General features: G+C 44.9%; 2 protein-coding genes across 3 annotated transcripts; both read right to left on the reverse strand.

The window, feature by feature from the left end:
- Positions 1-1483: 1483 nt before the first annotated feature.
- LOC120298477 (zinc finger protein 420-like) lies at positions 1484-7925 on the reverse strand. The gene is made up of 2 exons (XM_039322263.1): positions 7779-7925; positions 1484-3341 (listed from the first exon to the last, which is right to left on the reverse strand). The coding sequence occupies exon 2, from the start codon at positions 2932-2934 to the stop codon at positions 1696-1698; it is 1239 nt and encodes a 412-aa protein (XP_039178197.1). The 5' UTR covers positions 2935-3341; positions 7779-7925; the 3' UTR covers positions 1484-1695.
- A 4206-nt stretch (positions 7926-12131) lies between these two features.
- Positions 12132-17845, reverse strand: LOC120298478 (zinc finger protein 616-like). Of its 2 annotated transcripts, none has more exons than XM_039322265.1 (2): positions 17690-17845; positions 12132-14833 (listed from the first exon to the last, which is right to left on the reverse strand). In XM_039322265.1, the coding sequence occupies exon 2, from the start codon at positions 14257-14259 to the stop codon at positions 13048-13050; it is 1212 nt and encodes a 403-aa protein (XP_039178199.1). In that variant the 5' UTR covers positions 14260-14833; positions 17690-17845; the 3' UTR covers positions 12132-13047. The 2 variants fall into 2 exon arrangements, with proteins under 2 accessions (XP_039178199.1, XP_039178200.1); XM_039322266.1 differs by having other exon boundaries at positions 12132-14830; positions 17690-17831.
- Positions 17846-18694: the final 849 nt, after the last annotated feature.

Consider the following 18694-nt stretch of genomic DNA (forward strand, 5'->3'; position numbering starts at 1 on the left):
CAGAGGCTGCCACAAAGAAGAGGGAGTCAAGCTATTCTTCAAGGCGCCTGAAAGCAGGACAAGCAACAGATGGAAACTAACCAAGGACAGAAGCAACCTAGAACTAAGGAGAAAATTCCTGACAGAACAATTAACCAGTGGAACAACCTGCCTCCAGAAGCGGTGAATGCTCCAACACTGGAAGTTTTTAAGAAGAGACTGGACAGCCATTTGTCCGAAATGGTATAGGGTTTACTACCTGAGCAGGTTTCCTGCCTGACCTCCAAGGTCCTTTCCTACTGCTACTGCTAGTACTAATAATAATAATACTGCGACTACCACTACTACTACTTACTGTTATCTTTTCTCTTGAAGAGTTTTCAATTAAACTTTTTGGTTTTTCTCCTGCCATATAAGCTTAGCTATATCTTCCTGCCATTTCTTTAGTGGTGCACCCGTTGTCTAGATAGGTATTGTTTAAAACAGAAACATCAGTCTAGGTAATATAGTCATTTTTAATTATGGAAATTGTACCCAACAACAATTGTTATTTTTCCCCATCTTAACACATCGTTCTTTATTTAATTCCATGCCTTATCATAATTATTTTTACTTTTCTCTCATTTCTTTTAAATCGCTTTTTCCCGTTAATTCTCTTTGGTCTTCCATTTTCATATTTTGGTCAACTTCTTTGTCCATTTGCCATTGATTTTAAAATCAGCTAATGCCCTAAAATATGTTAATTTGTACATTAATATTATAGTTTCTTCCAAAAGGTCTTGTTAAACTATTACTTCCAGGCTTCAATGTGCTGCGTTTCAGGATACATATTCTATGCTTCTATCCCAGGGTCATGTGATCAAAACTCAGATGCTTGGCAACCGGCTCATATTTATGACCGTTGCTGTGTCCCAGGGTCACGTGATCACCCTTTGCAGACTTCTTTCTGACAAGCAAAGTCAATGGGGGAAACCAGATTCACTTAACACCCGCGTGACTAACTTATCAACTGCAGGGATTCACTCAGCAACTGTGGGAAAAAAGGTCGTAAAATGGGGCAAAACTCACTTAAGAAATGTCTCACTTAACAACAGAAATTTTGGGCTCAATTGTAGTCATAGGTCAAGGACTACCTGTATATATGAGAATATATTCCTAGAATCACAGAGCTACAAGGGACCAATCACAGAATAGCAAGAGTTGTGATCTTCTAGTCCAATCCTACCTGCCAAAAGCAGGAGTCCTTATGAAAACCTTTCCCACATCCTAAGCCCTCATAAAAGTTTCTCTCCAGTAAGAATTCACTGATCCTGAAAAAAGAGTATTTTTTCGGGCAACCCATACATCAGACTGCAAACATTTATGCTCCATCTTTCCTATATGGATTAGAGCAGGAGTGTCAAACTGCCAGTCCGTGCACTGGATGCATCATAGCAAAACTGAACCCACCCCATTGCCAGCAACGGCAAAAAAGTCACAACACGTTGCGAAAGATCACGTGACATTGCGAGTTTGATACACCTGGATTAGAGTATCATTTTTAAGGGATGAATGACAAAAAAATGCTCTCCCATGTTCTTTAGGAACTTTTACATGACTTCTAAGGGTGAACACCTATGAAAAACTGTTCCACCATCAGGGCCTGTTAGGCCTTTTCCCATGTGACTTTTCCGATATCTCCCTTTTAAGCAAAACATTTCTACACTTTAGGAGTCTTTATGGCTTCACTCCTGTATGAACCTTTTGATGACGTCCAAGTTGTTGTTTTCGGGAAAAGCATTTCCCACACTCCACACATTTGTACGGCTTCTCCCCAGTGTGGATTCTCCCGTGAACCCGAAGCAGTGTTGCTGTGAGAAAACCTTTCGCACACTCCCCACATTTGTAGGGCTTCTCTCCTGTGTGCCCCCTCTGGTGTCTCCGGAGTTCAGCAGACTCCACAAATCGCTTGTCGCATTCTGGGCATTGATAGGGCCTGTCTCCAGTGTGAAGTCTCTCATGTCGAATTAGGTGTGACCTTTGGGAGAAACATCTCCCACATTCTGAGCACATTTCATTTTTCTGCAGAGACCTGATACGCTTCTTTCCTGTGTGAATCATCTCGTGTTTTCTAAGATATTGTTCGCAAGAAAACAACTTCCCACACTCCGGACATTTATATGGTTTCTCTGCAATATGGGTCCTCTGATGTATCAAAAGGTTATGTCTCCTAGAAAAACATTTATCGCACTCTGAGCATTTATGGGGCTTCTCTCCACTGTGGGTCCTCTGATGTATCAAAAGGCTACGTCTCGTAGAAAAACATTTATCGCACTCTGAGCATTTATGGGGCTTCTCTCCTATATGGACATGCCAGTGACTTCTAAGGTGAGATGAATGAATAAATGCTCTCCCACAGTCTAAACATTTGAATTTTTTTTCCCCTCTGTGAATTTTCTCATGATTTCTGAGGGTTGATATCAAACAAAAAAATTTCCCACACTCGATGCACTGATAGGGTTTCTCCCCTGTGTGGATGATCTGATGTTGAAAAAGAATTCCCCTTCGAGAAAAACATTTCTCACAATCGTTACATTTATAGAGTTTTTCTCCCGTGTGCGTCTTTTGGTGTCTCCGAAGTGTGGAAGACGTCCCAAATCGTTTCTCACATTCTGGGCATTCATGGGGTCTTTCCCCAGTGTGGATTCGCTGATGTCGCTGCAGGCATGCTTTGCTGGAAAAACATTTCCCACATTCAGGGCACGTTCTGCTTTCCTCCTCTGTGTGTGTTTTATTATGGTTGCAAAGAAATGAACTCCCAGTGAAACATTTTCCACACTCTAAGCTTTTATCAGGTTTTATTTCCATGTGAATTTTCCTCTGGATCTTGACACTTCTTTTTCGAACAGAAGATTTCCCACACTCCAGACGTTGATAAGGTTTTTGTCCAGTGTGGATTTGTTGATGTTTAAGCATCTCTGACTTTTCAGAAAAGCAAAGCCACACTGCACACAATTGCAGGGTTTCTCTTCACTTGGGCTGTTCTGAGGCCTAGAAAAACACTGAGGCCTTCCTGAGGTCTCTTTCCCTGGTGGATACGCTAAGGAGCTCTGAAGTCCCAGCCTTTAGCAAAATGCTTCCCACACTCTCCACATTTGTAGGGCTTCAGTCTGGGGTGGCTCTGGAGATGCTTGGCAAAGCTTCAAACACAGATGGGATCCATTCCCCTTGTCCAGCTTCCGGTTAACCAAAAGGAGGGATTTGTGAGCAAAGGATATCCCGCCCTCAGAGCACTTGAAGAGTCTCTCCTGGTTCCTCTGAGGGGACTTCCTATTGAAGTATCTAACAACTGGAACTTGGTCCACTTTTCCCAGTGCCACCTGCTGCATGAAGGAAAAAGAAGAAAGATTCATGATGGCTGACAGAACAGAGATAGCACTTAGATATATATACCACTTCACAGTGCTTTACAGCCCTCTCCAAGCAGTTTACAGAATCGGCCTATTGCCCCCCAACAATCTGGGTCCTCATTTTATTGACCACAAAAGGATGGAAGGCTGAGTCAACCTTGATCCGGTGAGAATCGAACTGCTGGCAGTCAGTAGAGTTAGCCTGCAATACTGCATTCTAATCACTGCGCTATCACGGGTTTCCCTGTTGCTCCCCATTTGCCTGCCCAAATTGTTAATGATCCCTGCCTTTTCCTTTTTCTCAGTTGTCTGTGTGTGGTGCTCTACGACAGGGCTTTTCAACCGGTGGTACGCGTATCACTTGTGGTACATTAACGAGTGGAAGGTGGTACACAGCCCTGCCTAGCCAAGTGTACTGAGGGAGGGAAAGAGCCAGCGCAGGGAAGGACTTACTGTGAGACAATCCTCTGGAGCTGCAAAGTGGCTGGGGCGAGGCAAAGGCCCCAGGCTCACTTCTGGCTCACCCTCCTTCATGAGAAAGGAGGGGGAGCGGAGCGGAGACAGGAGAGGCTATAAAAGGAGGCAGTTTGGGTGGGAGAGGGAGAGAGAAAAAAGCAGCAGCCTTGGGAGGAGGCGGAGTCAGCTCTAGCTGCACCAAAGGGAAAAGAAAAGGAGGAGGAGGGTGGGGGGAGAGGAGATGAAGCAGGTCGCCCATGAGCTGATCTACAACTGTTGTGGCAGCCATCTGAGCTGGCAGCAGCAAACAGACAAGAAATGCAGTGGAAGAGGGGTTGCCCTCCAAGAAGAATGACAAAAGGCAACAATGGCTGGAGGTGAGGCACGGAGGGAGGGAGATGGAGAGTGGAAGGATTCTTATGTGCTTTTGTGACTTTGAAGTTCTGGGATTTGTGCAATGTGGGCTTTGTGCTCTTAAGGAGTGTTTGGCAATTTCTATTTGGCTGAGGTCTCCTGTTAGCTTCTATTGCTCTGCTGTTGTTAGCTGTAAGTTTTGCTGCAAAGAATTTTGAAGTATTTTTCTCCTGAATGGATTTTGCCTGTAGCATTCCTTTACTTATGAAAGGAGCCATTTGGGGAGGCTGCCTTAGCCAGCAGCCAATACTTACTACATTTTTTTTTTCTTCCTTAAGTGCCGGCTGCACTCCTTAACTTTCCTTTCTACCCAGTAGCTAATTCTTAAAGGGGAATGTGCCTTTTAAAGCTAGTTCACGTAGCAGTTTGTCTTTTCTGTCTCTGGAGGCTTTTCCTTGTTTGACGAATATATGGAAGAGAGAAAATATGGGAGGGGGGGGTTTCAAATTCTTCCTTCAGAAGGAGGTGGGCATGAGAAAGTGGGAGGAGGGAAGGAGGGAGAGAGGGAGGGAAGTCCTGCCTTAGCACTTGGCCACCAGCAGCCCTGCCATTGATTTTGCTTGTCAAAAGATTGCAAAAAGATTCACATGACCTGGGACACTGTAATTATCATAAATATGAATCGGTTGCCAAGCATCCAAATATAAATCACATGACCCTAGGCATGCTGCAATGGTCATAAATGTGTAAAATGGTCATAAGTCATTTCACTGCAATTGAAACTTTGAGCAGGGGGGTTTTTTTGGTGAAGTTTTTGACACCTTGCTAGGTGGTACTCGAATATTGCCATGTCCTAAAAGTGGTACAATCGGTGAAAAGGTTGAAAAGCCCTGCTCTATGATGTGAGAAAACATGGCAAAGACCCCCATCCACCCACCCACCCAATAACTTTGTATCGCTAATGCAGAGAGTACAACCTATGTAGTTATTCATGGACATTGTTCTTTGGGCCAGCATAGACTTAATATGGGCCCCTCCTAGAATGGCTTCCTATTGTTTCTTTATAGTTTAGGGACCGTATAAATATATTCATCAGGGTCAGCAATTCCTCATGGTGGGGGCTGAGACCCCCACTTCCCCAAAAGGAGGCTAATGGCATCCTTTGGCAAAAACTTCCATCTGGTGGTCCTACCTGCCCAAGATAGACTTTGGGGTCAAATGTCATCCAGTTTCTTTCGGCTTCATGTGTTGCCTCCACCCAACCACTGGAATCACTTCACCAAGGGCAGCAGCTCCAGAAACCATGGTTAAACTACCAATGCTTTAGTTGAGGGATGTGTAATTTCTGGTCTGAAAACTGATTCCCTATTTGGGAGAGTGTGATAGGGTGGAGCTCAAATTTTATTTCGTGGCCTTTATGGTTTAACAAAATTATAGTACAGTATTAACAAGTTTTTCTCCTCTCATATTTCATCATTTTCCTTTTCGGTGTCACTGAATTCTGCAGTTTGAGGTCTTGCTCAAGTCCAACATCCATCCTGAATCCCTTCCTCTTCCTTTTCCCCCCCATTCCCTCTTTCCCCCTTTTCTCATCTGCATCTCTGTTCATTTCTCCCTTCCTTTCCCCTCCATTTCTCTCCCAAGCTTCTTCTACCATTTCCTAGTTTCCTTTCTAAATCAGACACCAAGAAGCAGCTGCCGCATCACAGCCTCTTCCGAGGTAAAACCAGGGAAATAACGGTTTTTAGAGATTCTACCCAGCTTTGTAGAAATCAAAGAAAATTAAAACATTGAACAAAATCCAGGATATTCGTTCTTCTCTATTTAGGTTAAGCAGAAGGAAAGTGGATCTTTTCCGGGTTGGGGGAATATGAGGATATAAAACCCAATTACACAGGAGGAGAGATAAGAAACATATCCAAGACAAATAAAGGACTGAAATGCCCATACAGCTGGGGTGTCAAACTCAATTTCACTGAGGGCCGCATCAGCATTAAGGCTGCCCTGGGGGTTGGGTGGGTGCGGCTAGAGTGGGTGCAGCCTACTGGGTGGGTGTGGATGGAGTAGGTGTGGCCTACTGGACGGGTGTGGATGGAGTGGGTGTGGCCTACTGGGTGGGCATGGGTGTGGCCTACTGGGTGGGCGTGGCCAGTTCTACATCATTCACATCAAGGGTGCCTATGGGGGCCTGGGCAGGAGAGGGACAGATCTGAGGGTCTCTGCCAGAAGGGGGTGGGACTGGGGCAAGTGCCATGGCATGGTCCACCGGGGAAGTGCCAAGATGGCCACCACAAAATTGTACATTGGCTCCCGGCTGGCCTGGGCCAGGGCCAAGGTAGCGGGGGCCGTTCTCTCCTTGTTTCCAGGATGGCTTTGTGGGCCACATGAAACCACTTCGTGGGCCGCATCCGGCCCCCGGGCCTTGTGTTTGACATGTCTGCCATACACTAACGCTCAAAGTTTAGGGAACAAATAGGGTGAACTTGAAGTATTAGTATGTGAAGGCAGATGTTATATAGTTTCCATTATTGAAACTTGGTGGGATGAAACTCATGACTAGAATATACTTAATGTGGAGAAAAGGAAGGTTTTACATATAGGCAGGAAAAGCTAAAGGTGAAAATAAAGATTAGGGAAAACCTGCCTCAAAAACAGTTAACTGTGAGAGGGACCTTGGAATCGAGTGGCAAATCACGTAAACATGAACCATCAGTGTGCAAAAGCATCCAGAAAAGCTATTATAATCCTTGGTTGTATAAACAAGAGTCATAGAATCAAAATCACAAGAAGGATTAGTATAGCCAGTCTAGAGTAAAGATGGACCAGGAGTGACATGATAACAGTATTCCAATATTGGGGGGCTGCCACAAAGAAGAGGGCATCCACCTGTTTTTCAAAGTATTTGAAGGCAGGAAAACAAACAATGGATGAAAACTAATCAAAGAGAAAAGCAACCTGGAACTAAGCAGAAACTTCCTAACAGTGAAGACAATTAACCAGGGGAACAGCTTTGCCTTCAGAGGTTGTGGGTTCTCCATCACTGGAGGCTTTGAAGAAGAGACTGGACAGCCACCTGTCTGGAATGGTATAGGGTCTCCTGCTTGAGCAAGGGGTTGGACTAGAAGACCTCCAAGGGCCCTTCCAGCTCTATTCAGATTGATAAAACCCATTAAGGGGCTGCCACCTCACAGCTTCTTCAGGGCAAAACAAGGAAAATAATGATTTTTTTTTCAGATTCTGCCCAGCTTTGTAGAAACAAAAGAAAAACAAAGAATCGGAATAAAAGCAAAGAATATTCATTCCTCTCTATTTAGATTAAGCAGAAAGAAAGTGGATCTTTTCTGGGTCGGGAGAACATGAGCTCAATTCAAGCAATTTAAACTTTTCTCCCCTTAAACCAACCTCCCCCCCATTGAAGGGAGAAGGCGGGTCTTTCTTTCCATCGCCCCATATTCCCCCCCCCACAAATCCTTCAAAAGAAAAGCCCCCCCTTTCCCTCCGTGGGGCGAGCCCCCCCTTTTCCCCGTCCAGCCCTGCATCCACCCGGGATCCTGGCAGGCTCAGCCACCCTCCGGGGACCCGGGGGGGACTCGGGGCTACCTTCCTCCTGGCCGGCCGAGGGAGAGCAGGAGCAGCCCCACCTGCCCGGAGCGGGGCCGAGGAGCAGCCTTGCCGGACGTCCAGAAGTTGCACCGCCGCCCAAAATGCCGCCAGGGGGAAAAAGGCGGAAAACACGTCAGAGCTGGGAGGGGGGGAGGAAAGTAGGGAGAACGAGAGGAGCTTCCTAGAGCGGCGCCTCGGAGGACTCTGAGGGAGCCGTCTCTTGGACAGCCGGGCGGAGTCTGGAGAGGCCCGGAGCCTTTCCCTCCCTCCCTCCCTCCTCCCCGGGATTGGCAAGAGGCGGCCGGGGATCCTCCCTCCCTGCTTCCCCCAGAAATTTGGGGGGGGGGGACTCGGACGAGGGATCCCCTATTCAGCACCTGGCAAGGCTGAGATGGCTGTGCTGGATGGGGAAGTGGGCGTGATAAGGAGGGTCTTCCTAGCCCAAAGAGGCTGCGGTCATGATGGATCCGGTCGTGGCTCCCCCAGGGAGAGAGACCGGTCTTAATCATGGCTTAATCATAATTTACTCCCAGCCCAGCCTGCTTTGCTCTGATCATGGTTTGCTGACGGTGGGGTAACTGGTGGGTTTGTATAATTTTCCAAGCCACAAATGAGCAAGTTTTACAGAATAACAGAGTTCTCAACCCATGCCCAGGCAAGAGATCCTATACCGTTCTAGACAAGTGAGTGTCTAATCTCTTCTTAAAAGTCTCCAGAATGGAGTATTTGCAACTATTGGAGGGCAGCCATTGCACTGATTAATTGTTCTAAATGTGAGGAAATTCTCCTTAGTTCTATCCTGCATCTCTCTTTGATTAGCTTTCAGCCATTACTTGTTGTTCAGCCTTCAGGTGCTTTGTTAACTAGGTTGTCCCCTCTACGTACTGACAGCTTCTCAACTACTGGAAGATTGCCATCCTGTCGCTCCTAGTCCTTCTCCTCTTTTGACTAGACATAACAATTTCTGCAACATTCCTCTTATGTTTTAGCTTCTGTTCCCCTAATCCTCTTTGTTGCTTTTCTCTTACTAGCCTGAACATTTTTTTCTACTGTGACACAAAAGATACAAAACCCAAAAGGTGGATTTTGACTCCATTTGGAATTTTAAAACAAGTTATGAATAAGTGGTATGAAAACGCTTGGGCGGTAGCAAAGAAATCCCAGGAGTAGGACTTAAATTTAATATGACTTTCCTTGCAACGTTTTGGAAAGAAGTATGATATCACAAGTTCAAGACGGATATCAGTTCTTCAAGGGAGGCTAAATCAGGAAACCAAACCCAGAAAAGTTCCGGAATTCTTATTTTATTGATATAGCCTAGAGTAACGAAATCTCAAGATCGGAATGGTGGTAGCCATGATATTTCCAGTGACCTTCTGCAGAAGAGAAAGTTGGACAAGAGGAGGAGGATAGGAAGTGTGTGGCAGTTTTGGAACTTCAGTGTTGGAGAACTATGCCGAGATTATCATGGATAGGCAAGTAATTACATGCTTATCATTTACACATAAAGTAGAGTTTCAAATTCTCCCTAATAGTCTCTTGTTCAATCCCAAATATAATTTTCATTTACTTTAAATCTTTCTCTTAACTCTACATAAGAAAAATATGAAACAGTAAATCCCTCTGCAATCAGTTGATTTCTTTACCTTTACTCTCCTCTACGCTGAATCTTCTGATGTCTCCCTTTTGACAACCTTCAAGGTGTTGTTTTTGAGAAAAGCATTTCCCACATTCCCCACATTTATAGGGCTTCTCTCCTGTGTGCCCCTTCTGGTGTCTCTGGAGTTCAGCAGACTCCACAAATCCCTTGTCAAAACTTCATTGGTCCTTGATAGAATATCCACCAAAAAGGGGCTGCCACATCGCAGCCTCTTCTAGGCAAGACAAGGAAAATGTAAAGTTTAAGAAATACATCCCAGCTTTTTGAAGCAGCACCAAGGTAAACATTACCTTACAAACAAAAGATTTTATTTTTAGCTTTTTACATTGAGCTCAAAGAAAGAGGATCTCCTGGGGATTAAGAAAACATTAACTGCATTCAGTTAATTTAACCCTTTTCTTTCCCCCAAAGCCTCCCCTCCCCATCGCAATGAGGTCAGTCTGGGTTAATACTGTGGGAAGAATCCAGAGAAAGAAATATTTTGGGAATATTAAAAAGGCAGATTATTATATTTCTCAAAAGGATCTTAAAGGCAGAAACACCCCCCACACACCAGTTTCTCTGCCCCAAACAGAAACCAGATCTGCAGAAATGCATGTGTGATAATCTTGTCAGAAAGATTGGAGCCAGGAAGCTGGGATTAAAAAAAAACAAAGATTCCTAAAATCAACAATCCCTCAGATCAAAAAATCCAACAGTCATCACTCACAGCTATAGCCCCGGGGAAGCAGGATATGATGTTTGGGACATAATAGGATTAACCCACCACTATTAGAATACCAGAAAGGCACACTGAGAGTCAGGTCAAAGTTCATGCCACAGGAACAACTCCAAACAAAAGCTCAAGAAGGTATGAAAACCCACCACTCCTTGCTACAGTGGTAGCGAACCTATGGCACGCGTGCCAGACGAGGTACTCGAAGCCCTGTCTGTGGGCACGTGCGCCTCGCTCTTTGGCTAAGTTTTCCCAAGAAAATGCCATTTCACAAGCCCCTTTCTAGCCAAAACAAGCCTCCGGAGCAAGGGCGCTGTTTTCAGCTTTGAATTATATCAAATCTGACACCAGAAACAAGACTAACAGATGACCTGAGTGCTGCATGTGTTGCTCTCAAACTTACAAAGTATAAGCTAAGATTAGACAAATTACCAGCATGCATACAGCAGCAAAACTCACATAAATTGTTCCAAAGCATGCCAAATTCAAACTTTTACCTTTCAGTAAAAAGTTGGTTTCTTTATCGCTGAAAGCTTTGTTATTGTGTTTTTCTTTTAAGACAAAAGATGTTAATGTGAGTTTTTTTTTCTAAACTAAAACCTCAGTATTCAGATTAAATTGCTGTGTTGGCACTTTGCGATAAATAAGTGGGTTTTGGGTTGCAGTTTGGACACTCGGTCTCTAAAAGGTTCACCATAACTGCCTTACTACATGTGGTCAATTTTCCTAGAGCCATCTTTCTGTCTGGCTCTCCTCTTCAATAAACTGCCACCTACTTTCTAAAGCAATCTCCATATTTGTTTATTCCCAGCTTGGACTGCACCCTGATGGGTCTTCTTCTTTCAATAATACCTCAGAACAAACTCCGTTTAATGCATTCTCTGCAACTGTACGGGCGCGATATGCATGCTCAGAGACCTCGTGCTCTGACGGACCACAGAGAGACCTTCTGGAGTAATTTCCCCAAAAGCTCCTACCTGCCCCCTCTGCGTTTCCCAGCCTATGGATCCCTCCCAGTGGTTTTTTTTGGGGGGAGGTGTCCCCTCCGTGGCTGAGAAGGGGCGGAAAGAGGGGCAGTGTCTTCCGTGCAGCAAGGAGGAGGGCCGGGAAGGGGCCCTGAGCAGGTCCCTACTGGATCCCGAAGATCCTAGAAGTATAGCTGCGCAGGTGCCCAGGTGGGAACAGACGGAGGGGGTGCCCCAGTCTTTCTTTTGTCTCGTTTGTTTTAGATCGCTTTTTCCCACCAATTGTTTTTGGTCTTCCATTTTCATATTTTGGTCAACTTCTTTGTCCATTTGCCATTGATTTTAAAACCAGCTAATGCACGAAAATCCGTTTATTTTTACATTAATATCTTGGTTTCTTTCAAACGGTCTTTCAAAATGACCACAACATTATAAGCAAAGCCCTTTTTATTTCCGGGTTTCCATCCGCTGTGCTCTAGGATACATATTCTATGCTCCTACAGAGTGTCCTTGACTTACACTAGTTCATTTAGCGACCGTTCAAAGTTACGACGGCACTGAAAAAAAGTTGACTTATGACCGTTTTTCACAGTTACGACCTTTGCAGCCTCCCCATGGTCATGTGATCAGAATTCAGATGCTTGGCAACCGGCTCATACTTATGACTGTTGCTGTGTCCCAGGGTCACGTGATCCCCTTTTGAAGCCTTCCTTCTCATAAGCAAAGTCAATGGGGGAAGCCAGATTCACTTAATAACCGCGTGACTAACTTATCAACTGCAGTGACTCACTCAGCAGCTGTGGCGAAAAAGGTCGTAAAATAGGGCAAAACTCACTGAAGAAATGTCTCATTTAACAACAGCAATTGTGGTCCTACGTCAAGGACTGTCTGTATAGATTTCCTGGATTCGTAAATGCTGCCCAGCTCAAAAGAGACTTTTGGTGGCTTCCAAGATCTTAGCAGAACCCTTAGCTTTTTTTTCCTTTTTCGGCTGCACCCCCCACACACACTTTTTCTTTTTCACTGTCCCTTTCCCTTTTTCTTTTTAAATTCTTAGAATCACAGAGCTACAAGGGACCCATCACCGAATAACAAGAATCGTAGTTTTCGAGTCCAACCCTCCCTGCCTAAAGCAGCAGTCCTTTTATGATTCCGGAGAATTTCACGTTAGGTTTTAGATTTTCACATGACATTCACCTTTTAAAATTTATTTTTTTTTACAAAATTATAATTTTTTTAAGTTGGCAAGAAAATTTCCAAGGAGGCAATTTCAAAGGGACAAACTCCAGGAGGCAAGATGTTCCAATTGGCAAGGAAATGTTTTCTCACGCTACACACTTAAGGTTTTTCTCCTGTGTGGATTTTTCAAGGGCATCTGAAGATCTGATTGTCAGATAAAAACCTGGGCCACATCCTAAGCCCTGATAAAGTTTCTCTCCAGTAAGAATTCATTGATGCTGAAAAAGAGTATTTTATATTAAAACTCCAAACATTTATGATACATCTTCCCTATATGGATTAGAGTATGATTTTTAAGGGATGATTGACAAAAAATGCTCTCTCAGGATCTAAGACAGTGGTTCTCAACCTGTGGGTCGGGACCCCATTTGGGGTCAAACGACCATTTCACGGGGGTCGCCAAACAATGCAGTCCGCCATTTTTTTCCCTTTTCCCTAGCTGTCCTACTCCCTCTTATTGGTGGCCACACCCACTTGGGGTCACCACAACATGGGGAACTGTTTTATGGGGTCACGACATTAGAAAGGTTGAGAACCACTGATCTAAGAGGTTCTAATTTTAGGAACTTTTACATGACCTCTCAGGGTGAAACAACTATGAAAAACTGTTCCACCATCAGGGCCTGTTAGGCCTTCTCCCATTGAGTTTTCTGATATCTCCTTTTGAGCAAAAGATTTCTACAGTCTTTATGGCTTCATTCTTTTATGGACCTTCATTCTTTTATGGACCTTTTGATGACTTCCGAGGTGTTGTTTTTGGGAAAAGCATTTGCCACACTCCACACATTTGTATGGCTTCTCCCCTGTGTGGATTCTCCCATGAACCCGAAGCAGTGTTGCTGTGAGAAAACCTTTCGCACACTCCCCACATTTATAAGGCTTCTCTCCTGTGTGGATACTCCTGTGAATCCGAAGCAGTGTTGCTGTGAGAAAACCTTTCGCACACTCCCCACATTTATAGGGCTTCTCTCCTGTGTGCCCCTTCTGGTGTCTCCGGAGTTCAGCAGACTCCACAAATCGCTTGTCGCATTCTGGGCATTGATAGGGCCTGTCTCCGGTGTGAAGTCTCTCATGTCGAATTAGGTGTGTCCTTTGGGAGAAACATCTCCCACACTCCGGACATTTATGTGGTTTCTCTCCACTATGGGTCCTCTGATGTATCAATAGTCTGCCTTTCTTAGAAAAACATTTATCGCACTCTGAGCATTTATGGCGCTTCTCTCCACTGTGGGTCCTCTGATGTATCAAAAGTCTGTCTTTCTTAGAAAAACATTTATCACACTCTGAGCATTTATGGGGCTTCTCTCCACTGTGGCTCCTCTGATGTATCAAAAGTCTGTCTTTTTTAGAAAAACATTTATCGCACTCTGAGCATTTATGGGGCTTCTCTCCTATATGGACTTGCCAGTGTCTTCTAAGATGAGATGAACAAATAAATGCTCTCCCACAGTCTAAACATTTGAATTTTTTTTCCTCTCTGTGAATTTTCTCATGATGTCTGAGGGTTGATATCATACAAAAAAATTTCCCACACTCGATGCACTGATAGGGTTTCTCCCCTGTGTGGATGATCTGATGTCGAAAAAGACTTTCCTTTAGAGAAAAACATTTCTCACAATCGTTACATTTATAGAGTTTTCCCCCCGTGTGCGTCTTTTGGTGGCTCCGAAGTGCGGAAGACGTCCCAAATCGTTTCTCACATTCTGGGCATTCATGGGGTCTTTCCCCAGTGTGGACTGTCTGATGTCGTTGCAGGGCTAATTTGCTGGAAAAATATTTCCCACATTCTAGGCAAGTTCTGCTTTCCTCCTTTGTGTGTGTTTTATTATGATTGCAAAGAGATGAACTCCGAGTGAAACATTTCCCACACTCTAAGCATTTATAAGGTTTTATTTCCATGTGAATTTTCCTCTGGATCTTGACACTTCTTTTTCGAACAAAAGATTTCCCACACTCCAGACGTTGATAAGGTTTTTGTCCAGTGTGGATTTGTTAATGTTTAAGCATCTCTGAGTTGCAGGGGTTTCTCTTCAGTTGGGCAATTCTGAGGCCTGGAAAAACACTGAGGCCTTCCTGAGGTCTCTTTCCCTGGTGGATACGCTAAAGAGCTCTGAGGTCCCAGCCTTTAGCAAAATGCTTCCCACACTCTCCACATTTGTAGGGCTTCAGTCTGGGGTAGCTCCGGAGATGTTTGGCAAAGTTTCACAACCACAAAACGAGTTTCCACACTTCAAACGCAGATCGGATCCATTCCTCATGTCCAGCTTCCGGTTAATCAAAAGGAGGGATTTGTGAGCAAAGGATATCCCGCCCTCAGAGCACTTGAAGAGTCTCTCCTGGTTCCTCTGAGGGGACATTCTATCGTAGTATTTCTCCACCCAGCATAATTTCTGGGGCCTTCTCAATTGCAGGGCTTTCTAAGCGCAGAAAATCTAACAACTGGAACTTTGTCCACTTTTTCCAGTGCCCCCTGCTGGATGAAGGAAAAAGAAGAAAGATTTGTGATAGTCGACAGAATAGCAATAGCACTTAGACATATATATCGCTTATCAGTGCTTTATAGAGTCAGCATATTGTCTCCCCAACAATCTGGTCCTCATTTTACAGACCTCGGAAGGATGGAAGTCTGAATTAACCTTGAGCCGGTGAGAATCAAACTATCGGCAGAATTAGCCTGCAATATTACATTCTAACCATTGCACTATGACGGCTTTCCTTGTTGCTCCCCATTTGCCTCCCCTAGTTGTTAATGATCCCTGCCCTTTCCTTTTTCTCAGTTGTGCGTGTGTGTGATGCTCTATGATGTGAGAAAACAGGCAAAGAACCCCGCCCCAGACTTTGTACCTCCAATGCAAACTGAACATGGGCTCCTCCTAAAATGGCTTTCTATTATTCCTTTATAGTTTAGGGAGGGTGTAAATAAATTCATCACGGTCAGCAATACCTCATGGTGGGGGTTGAGACACCCATTTACCCAAAGGGAGGCTAATGGCATCCTTTGGCCAAAACTTCCATTTTCTTGTGGAAAAATAAAGCCTTAAAAAAATAAAGGGCTTTTACGAAATTCCGAAGGTGAAAGAGAGGTTTTTATTTTTGCGCAAAAAGGTTCAGAAGTGACTTAACAATCAGCAAATTTCTGAACAAGGGGGAGGGTCTAAACTAAAGCTTTATAGGTTTCTTTTTCTCAGGAACAAAGGAAGCATAGATGGAATCTTACATTGTATATGGAATCTACTTTGTGTAACATTCAGATAGTTTCTCACACGTTAGCTCCATTTCTCATGGGAATACAATGAAGGCAGTTTTTACTTTTATACAATGTTTCTAAATATGCATTAGGTCATTCACGTACTGTTAATACAGCTTTTGGCTAACACAGCTTTCTTTCAGAGATTATGCAGACACATCATTTTTGCTTTTAGTGATTTTTCATTATTATTATACTTTATTCTTCTTTATTCTATGCTATTCTATTTCTTTCCCACATTAATTTGGTGGTCCTACTTGCCCAAGATGGACTTTGGGGTCAAACGTCAGCCCGTTTCTTTCGGCTTCATGTGTTGCATCCACCCAACCACCAAGGGCAGCAGCTCCAGAAACCATGGTTAAACCAGCAATACTTTAGTTGAGGGATGTGTAATCTCTGGTCTGTAAGCTGATCCCCGCTTTGGGAGAGTGTGATGGGGTGAAACTCAAATTTTATCTTGTGGCCTTTACGGTTTAACAAAATTATAGTATGGTATTAACAAGTTTTTCTCCTCTCATATTTCATCATTTTCCCTTTCGGTGTCACTGAATTCTGCAGTCTGAGGCCTTGGTCAAGTCCAACATCCATCCTGAATCCCTTCCTCTTCCTTTTCCACCCCATTCCCTCTTTCCCCCTTTTCTCATCTCCAGCTCTGTTCATTTTTCCCTTCTTTTCCCCTCCATTTCTCTCCCAAGCTTCTTCTACCATTTGCTAGTTTCCTTTCTAAATCAGCCACCAAGAAGCAGCTGCTGCATCACAGCCTCTTCCGAGGTAAAACCAGGGAAATAACAGTTTTTAGAGATTCTACCCAGCTTGGTAGAAACCAAAGAAAATCAAAGCATTGAACAAAATCCAGGATATTCGTTCCTCTCTATTTAGATTAAGCAGAAAGAAGTTTAGGAATCAAATAGGGTGAACTTGAAGTATTAGTATGTGAAGGCAGATATTATAAAGTTGCCATTATTGAAACTTGGTGGGATGAAACTCATGACTAGAATATACTTAATGTGGAGAAAAGGAAGGTTTTACACATAGGCAGGAAAAACTAAAGGTGCAAATAAAGATTAGGGAAAACCTGCCTCAAAAACTGTTAACTGTGAGAAGAATCAAGTGTCGAAGTAAACATGAACCATCAGTGTGCAAAAGCATCCAAAAAAGCTAATAGAATCCTTGGTTGTATAAACAAGAGTTGTAGAATCAAAATCACAAGAAGGATTAGTAAAGCTTTATAAAGAGCAAGTAAATTAGTAAGACCACAGCTGGAATACTGCATCCAGGTTTGGTCACCAGATTGCAAAACAGATATTGAGACCCTGCAAAAAGGGCAAAGGAGAGGAACTAAAATGATTAAAAACCTGGAGACAAAAACATGTGAAGGACAGTAGCAGGAATTGTTTATGGCCAGGCTAGAGTAAAGATGGACCAGGGGTGACATGATAACAGTATTCCAATATTGGGCTGCCACAAAGAAGAGGGCGTCCACCTGTTTTTCAAAGTACTTCATGGCTGGCTCAGGAATTCTGGGAGTTGAAGTCCACGAGTCATAAAAGTGCCAAGGTTGCCTATCCCTGGTACAGGGTCTCCTGCTTGAGCAAGGGGTTGGACTAGAAGACCTCCAAGGTCCCTTCCAGCTCTATTCTGATTGATAAAACCCACCAAGGGGCTCCCACTCACAGCCTCTTCATGGCAAAAGAAGGAAAATAATGATTTTTTTTTTCAGATTCTGCCCAGCTTTGTAGAAACAAAAGAAAACCCACTGAAAAATTAGAATAAAAGCAAATATTCATTCCTCTCTATTTAGATTAAGCAGAAAGAAAGTGGATCTTTTCTGGGTTGGGAGACCATGAGCTCAATTCAAGGACTTTAAACTCCCCCCCTTAAACTAACCTCCCCCCATTGAAGGGAGAAGGCGGGTCTTTCTTTCCATTGCCCCATATTCCCCCCCCCAAATCCTTCAAAAGCAAAGCCCCCCCTTTCCCTCCGTGGGGCGAGCCCCCCCTTTTCCCCGTCCAGCCCTGCATCCACCCGGGATCCTGGCAGGCTCAGCCACCCTCCGGGGACCCGGGGGGGACTTGGGGCTACCTTCCTCCTGGCCGGCCGAGGGAGAGCAGGAGCAGCCCCACCTGCCCGGAGCGGGGCCGAGGAGCAGCCTTGCCGGACGCCCAGAAGTTGCACCGCCGCCCAAAATGCCGCCCGGGGGGAAAAAGGCGGAAAACAAGTCAGAGCTGGGAGGGGGGGAGGAAAGTAGGGAGAACGAGAGGAGATTCCTAGAGCGGCGCCTCTTTCCCAGCCGGGCGGAGTCTGGCGAGACCGGGAGCCTTTCCCTCCCTCCTTCCTTCCCTCTCTCTTCCCCGGGATTGGGAAGAGGCGGCCGGGGATCCTCGCTGCCTGCTTCCCCCCGAAGTTTGAGGGGGACTCGGACGAGGGATCCCCCCCATCCGGCACCTGGAAGGCTGAGATGGCTGTGGAGGATGGGCTGCGTAGTAGGGAGGTGGCGGGTCTACCTAGCCCAGTGTTTCTCAACCTTGACAATTTTAAGGCATGTGGACTTCAACTCCCAGAATTCCACAGCCAGCAATGCTGGCTGTGGAATTCTGGGAGTTGAAGTCCACATGCCTTAAAATTGTCAAGGTTGAGAAACACTGAGGTCCTAGCCCAAAGAGGCTGCGGTGATGATGGAACCGAGCGTGTCTCCCCCAGGGAGAGAGACCGGTGTTAATCATGGCTTAATCATAGTTTACTCCCAGCCCTGGAATCAGCCCAGCCCTCCGTCCAGGACTCGTCGGCAGGTCTCCCTGAAGCAGAGGCGGCGGGAAAGCGAAGGAAGCCTTTCGTGATTTCCTGCGGAGCTCCGTCTCCACTCAGGGACGCCTCTTCCCGTGTATGTTGAGCCCAAATGGGGCACTGGGAGCTGGAAACCGCAAGCAGATGGAGCCACGTTGCATGCAGGGATCATGGGTTGTATGGGACGGTGATTTGGCTGCTTTAGTACCTAAGTCTACACTTTCCCCTATTCTGCATCTCAGAGCATCAGGAAACACCATCCGATAAGCTTTGCTTTGATCATGGTTTGCTGACCATGGGGTA

This window comes from Crotalus tigris, unplaced genomic scaffold, assembly GCF_016545835.1.
Source record: "Crotalus tigris isolate CLP2741 ecotype Arizona unplaced genomic scaffold, ASM1654583v1 scf7180000023903.560294, whole genome shotgun sequence".
Taxonomy (NCBI): Eukaryota; Metazoa; Chordata; class Lepidosauria; order Squamata; family Viperidae; genus Crotalus; species Crotalus tigris.